The sequence below is a fragment of the Sparus aurata genome, chromosome 23, assembly GCF_900880675.1.
Source record: "Sparus aurata chromosome 23, fSpaAur1.1, whole genome shotgun sequence".
Lineage (NCBI taxonomy): Eukaryota > Metazoa > Chordata > Actinopteri > Spariformes > Sparidae > Sparus > Sparus aurata.
In genome coordinates this window covers 24,141,871-24,156,479 of record NC_044209.1, presented here as the reverse complement: position 1 = coordinate 24,156,479, position 14,609 = coordinate 24,141,871, and the positions used below count along the sequence as shown (strand labels likewise).

Below are 14,609 nucleotides of genomic sequence, written 5' to 3'. Positions count from 1 at the left end.
TCGTAATAAGCGTTAGTTGATAGGTAATAGGAACCGTATAAGATTTCGTTCCACATTAAAATGTGTTAGTAGGACTTTATACATGTTTAAAAAGGCATCATTAACATGTTTAAAGTTCTATTGTGAGCACTTCTGAGAAACTGGTTTACAGTTTATAGATGCTTAATGATGTTAATTAAAGCCTTGTCCTTAATTGTTTATATTATGTCATTGTTTAATCCTCACTGAGCTATTTTTGTCTATTAACTAAAATCAATATATACTTGATTGTTCATGATGATTATGGAACTTTTTTTCTTGTAATTGGGTGAAATGGCCAATTTACACAAAATTACAATTTCTCCATATTGCTGCTTTATAGTTTCAATTAAAGTAACCCTTTTTGTGTATTTCTGTAAACGCTGATGATCCATCTCTGCAGCCTGTTTAACTCAGTCATGAATTGTATTCTAATAACTGCACCGTTTGAAACTCTTTCCTGTCTATCTTCAGTTGTTCTATCCAATAAAGGCAAAAGCTAAACATTCAAATCTTTCAAAGATAGTTTCAAAAGTTTCCAGTGAGTGCTGACTATCTAACAATACTCCTGTTTATGAGGCAGTTGAAACTTACAGTATACATTCTTATGAACACAATAATGTTAATAAGCTCCTTAAGGGGACTTATAATTAACGCTTATGAAGAGGTCCGTGAAGTGTACGCGAGATCTAGAACAGAGGTGGACTCAGTTTGAACCACCTTCAGAAAAGTCAGCTCATTTGTTTGGTGAAAACGTTTCTGCCTAATTAAAGTGCCTGGTCCAGAAGGTTCTCTTTCAGAGCTCCCTTCAGTTTTTCAGTTTTTTTTTTCATTTATAATTTTATATTCAATATGTGTTTTCTCAAAGTGGTGAAATGATAAGAAGCTCCTGAGTCACCATGAGAAGATCTCAGCTGCACCGCCTTGTGCTTCCTATCTCGGAGGAGGTTCGGGGTGTGTCCCTGCTCCGTCTCAAGCATAAAAAGCCCCTCACTGTTGAAGCTGATCACAGCATTCAGCGACTCACAATCAACAGGCAAGATGACTACTCTCACCGCTAAGGACAAGGACAGAGTCAAAACCTTCTGGGCTCAAGTGTCTGGGAAATCGGAGGACATCGGCAGCGAGGCTCTGGCCAGGTAAATATGAGCAACACCTCAAGCTGCTCCAACATGAACTGAGTCGTTGACAAACGCGCTCACTCTCGTGGTTTTGTTTTTGCCCAGGATGCTGATCGTGTACCCGCAGACCAAGACTTACTTCGCCCACTGGAAAGACACAAGCCCCAACTCTGCCAACGCCAAGAAGCATGGGATAACTGTGATGGGTGGAGTTGCAGATGCTGTGACCAAAATCGACGACCTTAAAGCAGGCCTTCTGAGCCTCAGTGAGCTGCATGCCTTCACCCTGCGTGTGGACCCTGCTAACTTCAAGGTGCACAGCCACAGTGATCAAAAATGACCTACAATCTGGAAGAAGTGCTCCTTAAACTAGGGCTCCTGCATCTGGTGCATCTGTTCTTACCGTGCACGAATGTCACCATCCTGTCCTCTTTTCACAGATCCTGTCTCACTGCATCCTGGTGGTCATGGCCAACATGTTCCCCGAAGACTTCACCCCTCAGGTCCATGTGGCCATGGACAAGTTCCTGTCTGCCCTGGCTCTGGCTCTGGCTGAGAAGTACCGATAAACAGCAGGAGGAAAGTGCAGCATGAGCTTTCACTGCAGAATGATCAATAAATGCATGAATGCAAACAAAGCAGCTGTTGTGTGCGCTTCATTTGTGATGATTTGGTTCATGTTCGAGTCTATCAAAAGTGAAGGCTCCAGTTTCTCCTATGAATGAAACATCTCAGGACTGTTGTTCTAAAAAATGAAATTAATCAAGACATCTGAGAGTTTCCTCTCATTCTCGTGGACGTTTTGTAGTTTTTGCAGCATGCAGTCTGCAGAAAGATGTGACACATTTAAAGGGAAGGGCACTTTTGCTTCGTCACCCACCTGTTAGAGAACAGGAGAGTGCAAAATATATAAGATAGTTACATATTTTGTCTCTGCACAAATCTTATATTTTCAAAAACCTGCAAAGTTTCAGTGAAATCAATGTTGATTAATTCTCTATGTGGCTTTAGGTGTTTGTTACATAGAACTATCAACTAACAATGTGTGACTGTCAGCCATGAACAAAACTTTATTATTAGGGTCTGGGCAGCTAAGCTGGTAAGTCACTTTAAACGTTGGCGTGAGGCAGCAGGAGTTAAGACTCTGGATGACCTGTGTGAGGTTTTGCTGCTAGAACAGTTTAAGAATATTACCCATGAACGCATTGTAAATCACCTCAATGAGCGTAAACCAAAAACTGCCCTTGAGGCTGCTAAGTGGGCAGATGAGTGTGTTTTGACTAATAAGGGTCAAGTTAGTGAGTTACGTGGCCATGGTGGAGGAGGTTACGACTACAGAACGGATCAGAGCGGAGGCCACCAGCCCCCTTACCGTGCTAAGTTCCCTAGTGGGAGCTCTGGATTCTCAGCTCCTCGTACAAAGCATGAACATGCTAGTCCAAGTAAGGTTGGTTCCGATTCTGCATGCAGCTATTGCTTGGGAAAGGGACATTGGAAGAAAGATTGCCCTGTGCTTAAATGTAGAAGGTATAGTGGTAAGGGGCTATCTACTGTTCGACCTCAAGCCATGTCAGTATACATCGGTGGGGACAAGGGGCTGTGGGCCCAGATGGCGAGGCGTGTAATGTAAAACCGTCGGTGATGGCAACTGCTCTACCAAATCCTCCTGTGAGCAGCAAACTTCCAAGCGCATCACAGGCCCTGACTTCATACTTCCAGATAAGGTACCTCCTGACTACAGTCACTTCATCACAACAGGTTTTGTTTCATCGGAGGGTAGTCCACAGAAAGTACCTGTGAAGATACTGCGTGACACGGGGGGGTCAGTATCTTTCATTCTAGACTCAGTGTTAAATTTTTCTGAGAGGTCAAGCCTGGGGAGAAGTGTGTTAATCCGAGACATGGGGATGCGTACTTGGCCAGTTCCCTTGCACAAAATCAAACTTGACTCTGAATTGGTTAAGGGGGAAGTTTCAGTAGCCCTTAGATCATCCCTGCCAGTGGAGGGTGTGTCGGTCATCCTAGGAAATGACCTGGCTGGCGGGAGGGTGTGGGAGGGGGTTCCACCACCACCTCCCATAGTGACGTCTGGGCCGACGGTTTCATCTGGTCCAGACATTAGTGAGAAGGAGTTTCCAGAAGTTTTCACTGCCTGTGCGGTGACTCGCTCTATGGGGGGAGCAGAGCCTGAAGGGGGAGCTAAAGAGCCACCTAAACAGAGTACTGTTCAACTAACTGATCTGCCTCTTTCCCTGTCCAAAAGTGAGCTGGTCGCCGCCCAGCAGGAAGACCCTGAGCTGAAGTCCTTATTCGGTGAGGTCAAGTCCACAGAAGAGATGGAGAGTGTGGCACATGGGTACTTTTTATTGGATGAAGTGCTGGTTCGTAAATGGCTTCCTTATGATGACTGTTCTGTAAATGATCCAGTGTTCCAGGTAGTCATTCCTACAAAGTTCAGGGACGTGGTTTTGGAGACAGCCCATGGTGATGTAGCAGGACATATGGGGGTTAAGAAGACCTGTGACCTTGCTACATTATTTCTTCTGGCTGGGGTTGAGGAAGGAGGTTACTAGGTTTATCAAGACTTGCCACACCTGCCAGATTACTGGTAAGCCTAACCAGATCATTAAACCTGCGCCTCTTGTTTGCCCAAGTTCGACGCCAGTTAAGGGTAAAGCACAACAAAGCTAGCGCTTACCATGCTCAGAGCCAGGGAGCTCTTGAAAGGTTCCATCAAACCCTTAAGTCGCTGCTGCGTGCTTACTGTACTGAGCTTAAAGGGACTGGGAGGAGGGGCTACCCTGGCTTATGCTATCCGCTAGAGAAGTGGTGCAGGAGAGTATAGGATTTAGCCCCAGTGAGTTGCTGTTTGGACATAAAATGAGGGGTTGCCTGGCAGTTTTGCAGGATGGCCTGAAGCCTGCAGAGCCACCTGTAAATCTCATTGATTATGTGAATGGTTTTCACCGTAGGTTACATCTGGCGGTTAAGATGGCAGGTGAATATCTGACCGCCGTCCAGAGTAAGATGAAGCGGTACTATGACCGCAGAGCAGAGCGTGTTCTGTCCTGGAGACCAGGTGTTGGCGTTACTGCCTATCCCCGCTTCACCATTCCAGGCCAGGTTCAGGTTGTGGTCCAACAGGCCTCTGAACAGAACTATCTGATAAATACTCCTGACTGAAAAAAAAAAGTCAACTCAACTGTGTCATGTGAACTTGCTAAAGGCTTATTATGCCCATGTATCTAACTCAGGAGCAGGTACAGATCAGGAGGTTAAGCCTGCTATGTTAGTTACTACAGCTCACATGCTTTCTTCAGCTGTTTTAGTAGCGGCTAAGTGGTCTAGTTGGTCATTTACCAGAGAAACAAGGCAGGGAGTTGTCATAGCTGTTGGCTGCTTTCCCCTCCCTGTTTTCTGATACTCCATCTTGTACCCATTTAGTGCAGCACGATATCGGTGTTGGAGAGGCGGAGCCAATTTGCCAGAGGTTCTACAGAGTCCCACTGGAGAAGCGGTGCCGCCTGGACGCTGAGGTTCAGTATATGATTGACAATGGGTGGGCGGTGCCTTCTAACTCCAGTTGGGCCTCTCCATGTATACTGGTAGGAAAACCAGACAAGACTGACAGATTTTGCACAGATTACCGAAAAGTGAATGCTGTGACCAAACCTTTCCCTTACCTAGGATGGAGGATTGCGTGGATGCAGTGGGATCTGCCAGATTTGTGAGTAAATTTGATCTGCTAAAAGGCTACTGGCAGGTCCCACTGACTCCCCGTGCCCAGGAGATCTCTGCATTTATCACACCATCCGGCCTTTACTCCTACAAGGTTATGAGTTTTGGGTTATAGAATGCGCTGGCAACTTTTCAGCGCCTGATGAATGGGGTAGTAGCAGGGCTGGAGGGCATATCCGTATACCTAGATGATGTCGTAGTTTACAGCTATACTTGGGAGCAGCACATGGATTGTATACGTGCGCTGTTGGTACGACTCCAGGAGGCCAACCTCACAATTAACTTAGCCAAGTGTGATTTTGCAAGGGCTACAGTAACGTACCTGCGGAAAGTAGTGGGCCAGGGACAGGTGAAGCCAGTGAGGGCCAAGGTCCAAGCCATCGATCAGTTCCCACCTCCTGTTTCCAAGACTGAGCTTAGATGCTTCTTAGGAATGGTCGGCTATTATAGAAGTTTCTGTCCGAACTTTTCCACGGTGGTTGCTCCACTGACCGGCCGCCTACAGCAGAAGGTTAAGTTTGAGTGGTCTTCTGCCTGCCAGCAGGCTTTTGACCAAGTTAAGATGTTGTTGAGTAAAGCTCCTGTTCTGGCAGCGCCTAGACTAGATCAGCCATTCAAGTTACAGGTAGATGCTAGTCAGGTTGGGGCTGAGGGTGTCCTTATGCAGACTGATAGTGAAGGGGTGGATCAGCCAGTCAGCTACTTTTCAAGGAAGTTTAACCGCCACCAGCTAAACTATTCAACAATAGAGAAGGAAGCATTAGCACTGGTGTGGGCTCTGCAGCATTTTGATGTGTATGTGGGAGGGGGAGTCCATCCAGTAGTCGTGTATTCAGACCACAATCCCCTAACCTTCCTTCACTCCTTGCAGAGTCCGAGCCAGCGGCTGATGAGATGGACGCTCTTTCTACAGCCTTACAACCTCAGCATCCGGCACAAACGTGCTGCGGACAACGTCATAGTGGATGCGTTGTCACGTGCGCCAGAGGGGTCTGAGTGAGCCCGTTTCCTCCCCCTTCAATTTCTCCTCGCAATATTCCATCTAACCTTGTCTTTCCTCCTTAAAGATGCTCTCCCGGTACCCAGGAGTTGCTGGAGGCGGGGGGTGGACCAGCAGGGTGGAGTACGGCCCCCAATTGAACATGTGTTCTTTGTGGAAGGTGCGGTGGGTGACATTTATAGTTTTCCTTTTCTAAACTTGCTCGTCCACATGTGTAGATAGTCAAACTATAGTTACCAAATTCTAGTATTAGTAAATGGCAACAGCGGGTAAATATATATTTTTTTCTTTTCTTTTCGGTGTATTGGCAGTACCGTAAGCCTTACTTACAGAGGCCATAGTGTTGGGCCTCTGTTTTAAGGGGGAGGGTGTTATGTGTCTCTGTATTCCTAGGGATAAGTGTCCTTCTCCTGTGCGGTGGGGGAGGCACTGTTTCCCTGGTGCCTTGCCCATTTTTGCTTTCCAGGTCAGGTCCAATCCAGGTGCACATGGTTGGGTCTGATTGCCTTGGAGAGTATTTAGGGAGAAGATTCCAGGGCCGCCTCTCTCTCTCCCTCCCTGCCTGCGATGATAACTGCCAACAGTTCTTCTTAGTTATTTCTTGTTAGTTTGCATATTCTCAATGCAAAAGTCCATATCACACTACACATAGTTAGCCGCCACTTACACTGATCCTTAGTTTCTTTGTAACTTAGGGCCCTACTTTTAATAAATATATTGAAATGGTTTAACTGTGTAGTCTCCCCTTTGTTGTGGTCTGCTGTGAGCCAGGTGGTAATAACAACTTAAACTCATTACAAATTATGAAGTCCATCACTGTTTTTTTCAAAACCTGTAAAACTTATAAAACTCCCACAGAGCTCGGAGAGCAGACGGAGCGCTGCTGTCGGCGAGGCAGCCCCGGCTCGGAGCAACAGGCTGTTCTACTGTTGTGCTAACTGTGGCTAATGCTCTGTGCTTGGCGCCCCGGTACTACTACCACACTCCATACGCATAGAGACCGGAGCTCGGGAGCTCTGGGACAGAACCAGATACACAGAGACTTGGACACATCAGGAGAGAGCTTGAAGAAAAGTCCGCGAGGTAGTTGGACTCTGTGTTGCCCAGAGACGGCCAGCACACGGGCCCTAAAGTGGTGTATTATGGCTGGACCGTCCAGCCCCGCCTTACCGCAGGCTGCTGCCATTACCTTCTCAAATGATATGCAAACCACGCTCTACTTGCCCCTCCCCTCAGGCCCCTCCCTCGACGCCAAAACAGTGACAGAAAGTTGAAACTGAAAATCAGTGACACTGAAAAAAAACTGACATTGTAAAAAAATCTGTCACTCAAAAAAAAAGTGACATGAAGAAAAAATCTGAAGATTGTCATTGAAAAATACAAAAAAATCCCAATAAAATAAAATGATAAGATTTTCGGATTTGAATTATTTGAATTACTTTCTTTTTTCAGTGCCAATACTTGTTTCAATGCCAATACAACTGTTTTCAATACAAATGTTTCAATGACAATGTTTCTTTTTTCAGTACTGGTTTTGTTTTCAATGCCAATTTTTTTTTTGGATGCTAAATTTTAAAGTCACCGTTCTGGCTCCATAGATTTGGTTCCAAACAGGAAGTGTTGCATATCTCGAAAATGGTGTGTTTGGCTGACATGAAACTTATGATACTACTTTGACATGAGCCCCCGAGGGTCTCTGCAAAATTTAAAGGCGATGACCAGAAGGTGGCGCTCTTTAAATTTGAATGTTTTATATCTCCATACGGGCGGATTGACACAAAACTTAGTAAACTTAATCATTGCCACTGCCCTCTTAAAGATGTCTGACAAAGGACTTACCAATCCGCCACTAGGTGGCGCTCTGGTGCCAGTTAAATTTTATATTTGGCCCTGTGCCCACACCACAACACTTATGGAAATGAAATATACAGGGGTGGTAAAGAATGGCCCCTGTAACTGACACACCAAAAATGACCACCAGGTGGCACTATTTTCAATGCAAAAGCGTTTTTGGCCCATTACTCCCACAGACTACATGGGACATTGGTAAACCCTATATCTATGTGTTCCCTGAATTCAGCTGAATTGTGTGATGTAGGCCACGCCGACTTTTGCAGTAACTTTCCTTTCGCAAAATCGCAACAAATGAAAAATGTACTTTTGCAAACTCCTCCTAGGCAATTTGACCAATTTGCACCAAACTTTGCATGTAGCATCTGTGGACCCTCCTGACAAAAAGTTATCTAAAGAATTTTGATAGTCCATAAAAAGCGCATAATACAAAACAGCAAATTCCTGTATATTGTGTTGAAAACAAACAATCTTGCATATCTTTACAAAATACTGTCTGATTATCACGTAAATGTTCATAATTGCGCAGCATGGCCTGATGAGGCTTTCTGTAAAATCTCGTGCAAATCGGCCAATAGGTGGCACTCTGGTCGCAGTCTCATTACTGTGAATGGAAAGTAAATGGGAAACTTATGAAATCCTCTTCAAAACTCATCGATTTCAACCTCTTATTGTGCTTCATACTTTGAGCTACAGACACCATTCCATCTTTTAAAGAGTTAGAAGACCTGGAACTATTGGGCCTGTAATCAGCTTTTTAAAATCTTGTACGGTTTTGAAATCATCACAGTTTTAGTTTTAAGGATTTTTAGGCCATCTTCTGATTTTATAATGGGTGTGTATTGCGTGAGCTAGAGTGTGTGACATCATCGCTAGAGTGACTAGCAGCTCTAAAAAAATATTTTGGCGATAACCATAACATTTTTTTCCAAAAATGGCAGGAGTTTGGAAGGCGTATTCCTATTCATTCTTATGGGGACATTTCCTACTTTGCCTCTGCTACTGCTCCAGCATATGTCCAGCCACAGAAACTGTAAGAAAGCTCTACAGCTAAAGGTGCAACAGCACCCTCTACTGGTTCAAAGACAACTAGCAGTGAACAAGTGAGGACATGCTCAGTCACACTGAAATGCAGCAGACCAGTCAGTGAAGCTGCATGGACTTTCTGTGTGTTTCTCTAATGATGTGTGCGTTCTTGAGGAAATGTAAGTGGTTTCTGCTTGCAGTTATGGATAATTTGATCACTATTGCGGTTTGTGTTATTTTACATGGAAATATCTTGTGTGAGTTTGAGTTAGCTCAGTAGCCTGTCTCAGTAGTAGTTAGCTGCACTTTGCTTGCACTGCAGCTACGTTTGGATTGTGAGGACTTAATGATGAACATTTTGTTCGTAATGCCGATTTTGCAACTCAGTCTATTTGTTGGGATTGTGACCATGCTCATTAGAGTTTAAAGGTCGAATTATTTACTGTGGTTAACAGTCAGTATATAAAGCTATCATGCTATTTAGCAGTCTATAGGGTCAAACACTGTACTCCTCTCATTATTTGTTCTTTATGTAGATTGCAGGGAGTTCTTCTGATTTCAGCATACATTGTTTAATACCGACAGGAGGAGCAGCCCACCAAACCATAGGAAAAACGTCCTCAACGGAAGGTGTTGCATTGACAAGCCCGGCGGCAGCATGCATCGACAGCAGCATGCCCCGACATGTGTGGACTGCGAGGGCCCGTTCATCGCTGCTTGCAGCTTTAATTGATATTATTTTCCTTGTATTATTATATTAGATCAAAAAATTATTATGTTATATTATATCATAAGACATATTATATTAGGTTATGTTATATGATGTTATATTTAATTGTATGATAACATATCACAATGTATGCCATTATTATTATTATTATTATTATTATTATTATTATTATTACTACTACTATTATTATTATTATTATTATTACTATAGTTTATGATGATGTTAAATCAAGAGCTTAATATATTAAAGTTCACACTGAATGTTCGCAATGAAGCAGAAAACCAGAAGGAATAGACAGCCTGAAAAAGACAATTTTGATTTTAGCTAGATTAATCTGACATTTTCCCCCCCATCTATTAATTATCTCTCAGTCACTGGCACATCTTCAGGACCTTTTGTTTTCCATCTGGAGTTTCTTTTTGTGAAGATAATTTATCAACTATTACCACATTTCTATATGTCTGAAGTTCAGTCTTTAATATATAGTCTTTAAATCTCAAACATATTGTTCTTCGTGTTGACGTGAACAATTACAGACAAACAACTTTGTGGAATTTGCTGATTGTTTTATTTGCTTTTCAGACAAAAACAAAGAGCTTCGATGGAAATGAAGGAATTATTTGATTGGATCATCGTGTGATGTCTTCTCTTGCAGCTCTCTAGTGGTACTGCCTTCCCAGGGAGTTCACTACTACGGCCAGGAACTTCTGGAAAGCTGCCTGAACTTCACCGTTGAACTCTTTGCCCAGTTTTGCAGAAACCACGATGGTGAGGCAGTCAGAAAGCAGCTGCAACCAGAGCCGGTATATATATATTTTTTTTTATCAGTGCCATTACTACTATTATTTCGAAATATTATATAAGCCCACAGCAATATAACGTCATGGCAAGAACTATTAAATGATAGGAAAGGCCTGTTTTTCTGGGTTCTGACTCGGTGCACTGTGCCTATCCTCTGTGAGGAGGGCGGGTCGAGAGGCGAGCTGTCTGAATCTGACCGCACCGAGACCCCAAGACCAAGAGAGAGATTTACTGATACTGTAGCGGAACCACAAGGTCCAAAAGACTGAAACCATCCGGCGCCCAGTGAAAGAAACGAAGGAAAGAAGAGGAAGAAAAACGTGAAGAAGATAGAGGTACAGTAACGTCAATGTGATGAATTGAATGAAATTAATAGTTTAATGATAGTTGTTGGAGCAGAGTGTTAGCTTGCTAGCTTACTTCGGATTGCAGCATCGTTTATAATCAATAAATAGCTGAGTCGACGTGTGTTAATGTTACTCCACCTTAAAATTTAAGGTGGAGTAACATTTAACATTTTAACATTTAAGGCTTAAATTCATCAGGGACATTTGGAAAGTTAACGTTAGGCCTGTTCAGGTGTTATTTGCTTGGAGGTCATGTGGTCACATATACTTCTCTTTTAACATATTTCACCACCACCACACCAGTGACACAGCATCAGGTGCTCCTGTCCCTCTACCTCAGCACAGCAGAGTGACACAGAGCCATGTCTTCTAACTGACAAAGTGAGATAAGAGCTAGTTCACAGAGGACCAGTTCAAATAAAAAAAGCACTGACACATTTCCCAAAAACAAAGATGGGAGAGTGTCAATGTGACTTTTGTAACAGAGTCTTAGTCAATGCTGAAAAAATCAAAAGAAGCTGGCTGATGTACTCAAACAGAAATGATAGCTTGCACTGCTTCTGCTGCTAAATGTTTTCTCCAAAAGAATACAGACTTAATAAAGAAGGACTAAAGGACTGGAACAACGCAAGTCACTTGCTGAAGGTTCATAAGGATAGCCAGGAGCACAATACCCACATGGCAACATGGAAGGAGTTGAAGGTTGTTTTGCAAAGCGGCTGACAATAGATAAGCGAGAGATGGCACTTGCTGAGGCTGAGAAATAATATGTTTGCACAATGCCTTATTTATACTGTATTTTTATCACTTGTTTCTTTCCTCAGTTTTTATTTGGTGGGATATTTTTGACTTAAAAGAAATAAAATCTTGAATATATATCTGCAGTTTCTGTGTGAGTGAATGAAAATTGATTGTGAAATGGACTGCTATACAAGGGAGTGCCGCCTAAGATTTTGCCTAGGGCACCAAATTACTCAGGGCCAGCACTGGCTGCAACACAACAAGCATCATGAAACATTAGCATGGAAGTAGTGCGTAAAGCTTCACTGTGGATGACAGAGTGACATTAGTTCAACAAGTTTACCTTGAAGTTATCAGGGTCCACATGCAGCTTCTCGGAGTGCAACACGCTCAGTTTGACATATTCGGAAATGATGTTGGGTTTCCGATGATTGCAGAGGCGTTGTAGAGGTTTCCAAAGTTACCGAAATACCTCTGAGTCCGGGGGTAGATGACCAGACACCTGAGGGCACACGCAAAGAGGTCAGTCTTACAGGGAAAGATGAAGAGAACAAATGTGTTTGCCAAGCGCAAAAATAAAACACAAGAACAACGGATGAGTTACCTGGACAGAGCTGCAGGTCCAATGACCTCATACTCCATCTTGGAGAAGATGTCCGCGATGGTGGCGCGCTCGAAGTCTGTCCATTCAACCATCTTGTCGGTTCTATGTTTTCCTGTGCGGGTCAGAAGATCCTGTGCTCAGCGGCTCCAGGTGCAGCTTTTAAAGCCACTCTGCTCCCCTCCCAGATGTTAGATGCAGGGGGTGGGCCGGACAAGTGCTGTTGTGGATTTCCAGTAATGATAAGGGAGCCTGCATCGTTCAGATTGTCCCTTTACAAGAACAATTCAAGACTGGAGATAAGAACAGAAAATGAATTGTTGAGTCATTTTGACATGGCTGTAGTGGCTTAACTTTCATATTGGACCAGGTCTCAATAAATAAATGAATAAATCGATAAATAAATACACGAATAAATAAATAAATAAGTAAATAAGTAAATGTGTAAATAAATTAATACATAGATAAATACATACATAAGTATATAGATAAATAAATAAATAAATAAATAAATAAATAAATAAGTAACTAAATAAATAAATAAATGAATACATGAATGAAAAACTAATGTTTCTGTGACAGTCATCTAAAAAGAAATTGAAATAGGTTTTTTTTACTGTTGTGTTTTTATTGAACAAAAACCTTTGAGAATGATAAGACGCCCTGAGTCACCATGAGAAGATCTCAGCTGCACTGTCTTGTGCTTCCTATCTCGGAGGAGGTTCGGGGTGTGTCCCTGCTCCGTCTCAAGCATAAAAAGCCCCTCACTGTTGAAGCTGATCACAGCATTCAGCGACTCACAATCAACAGGCAAGATGACCAGTCTCACCGCTAAGGACAAGGACAGAGTCAAAACCTTCTGGGCTAAAGTGTCTGGGAAGGTGGAGGACATCGGCAGCGAAGCTATGGCCAGGTAAATATGAGCAACACCTGAAGCTGCTCCAACATGAATTGAGTCGTTGACAAACGCGCTCACTCTCATGGTTTTTTTTTGCCCAGGATGCTGATCGTGTACCCGCAGACCAAGACTTACTTCGCCCACTGGAAGGACGTGAGCCCCTTCTCTCCCAGCGCCAAGAAGCACGGGATAACTGTGATGGGTGGAGTTGCATTTGCTGTGACCAAAATCGACGACCTGAAAGCAGGTCTTCTGAACCTCAGTGAGCTGCATGCCTTCACCCTGCGTGTGGACCCTGCTAACTTCAAGGTGCACAGCCACAGTGATCAAAAACGACCTACAATCTGGAAGAAGTGCTCCTTAAACTAGGGCTCCTGCATCTGGTGCATCTGTTCTTACCGTGCACTAATGTCACCATCCTGTCCTCTTTTCACAGATCATGTCTCACTGTATCATGGTGGTCATGGCCAACATGTTCCCCGAAGACTTCACCCCTCAGATCCATGTGGCCATGGACAAGTTCCTGTCTGCCCTTGCTCTGGCTCTGGCTGAGAAGTACCGATAAACAGCAGGAGGAAAGTGCAGCATGAGCTTTCACTGCAGAATGATCAATAAATGCATGAATGCAAACAAAGCAGCTGTTGTGTGCGCTTCATTTGTGATGATTTGTTTCATGTTCGAGTCGATCAAAAGTCGCAGCTCAAGAACAAAGAAGAGTTAAGAATGATGAAGTCAAACTTTACACTTACTGCTGCAAGAAGTAACCAATAACTGTTTAGTGTTTATGTATTGATTATAATTATTTTATTATTGTCATTTTAAACTGAAAACTCTAAATACGGCTCCAGTTCCTAAGACATCTGAGTGTTCCCTCTGACTCTCGTGGACGTTTTGTAATTTTTACATCAGCCTGCAGAAAAATGTTGTACGTTTAAAGGGAAGGGTGCAAAATATGTAAGATAGTTACATATTTTGTTTCTGCACAAACCTTATATTTTCAAAAACCTGCAAAGTTTCAGTGAAATCTATGTTGATTAATTCTCTATGTGGCTTTAGGTGTTTGTTACATAGAACTGTATCAAAGATGTGTGACTGTCAGCCATAAAAAAAAATTTTATTATCATTTTTTTCCTTGTATTAGTTTATGATATTATGTTATATTATGTTATATTATATGATATAATATTATATCATATCATATTGCATTATGCTATATGATATTACATCAAAAATATATTATATTAGGCTATATCATATGACATTATATTATATCATATGAGGTTATGTTATGTTATATTATGTTATATCTAATTATATAATAACATATTTCAATGTATGCCGTCATTATTATTCTTGTTATTATCATTATTCTTATTATTATTGTCATCATTATTACTACTATAGTTTTGTTGTTGTTTTTGTTGTTGTTTTTGTTGTCATTAATGTTATTATTGCTGGTGTTGTTGTTGTTATTATCATCATTATTAGTGTTGGTGTTGTCGATGATGTTAAATCAAGAGTATAATATATTAAACTTCAGACTAAATGTTCGCAATGAAGCAGAAAACCAGAAGGAATGGACAGCCTGAAAAAGACAATTTTGATTTTAGCTAGATTAATCTGACATTTTTCCCCCATCCATTAATTATTTCTCAGTCACTGGCTCATCTTCAGGACCTTTTGTTTTCCATCTGGCGTTTCTTTTTGTGCAGATAATTTATCGACTATTACCACATT

The 14,609-nt window shown here is 42.5% G+C and overlaps 2 protein-coding genes and 1 pseudogene across 2 annotated transcripts; 2 read left to right on the top strand and 1 right to left on the bottom strand.

The window, feature by feature from the left end:
- Positions 1 to 1,006: 1,006 nt before the first annotated feature.
- Positions 1,007 to 1,777, top strand: LOC115575828 (hemoglobin embryonic subunit alpha-like). The gene is made up of 3 exons (XM_030408179.1): positions 1,007 to 1,157; positions 1,245 to 1,452; positions 1,580 to 1,777. The coding sequence occupies exons 1-3, from the start codon at positions 1,060 to 1,062 to the stop codon at positions 1,706 to 1,708; spliced, it is 435 nt and encodes a 144-aa protein (XP_030264039.1). The 5' UTR covers positions 1,007 to 1,059; the 3' UTR covers positions 1,709 to 1,777.
- Positions 1,778 to 5,220: 3,443 nt separating this feature from the next.
- On the top strand, positions 5,221 to 13,506 carry LOC115575825 (hemoglobin embryonic subunit alpha-like). Its single transcript, XM_030408177.1, has 4 exons — positions 5,221 to 5,226; positions 12,761 to 12,887; positions 12,974 to 13,181; positions 13,309 to 13,506. Exons 2-4 carry the CDS (start codon positions 12,790 to 12,792, stop codon positions 13,435 to 13,437), a joined length of 435 nt encoding a protein of 144 aa, XP_030264037.1. The 5' UTR covers positions 5,221 to 5,226; positions 12,761 to 12,789; the 3' UTR covers positions 13,438 to 13,506.
- On the bottom strand, positions 10,034 to 12,126 carry LOC115575829 (hemoglobin subunit beta-like; annotated as a pseudogene).
- Positions 13,507 to 14,609: the final 1,103 nt, after the last annotated feature.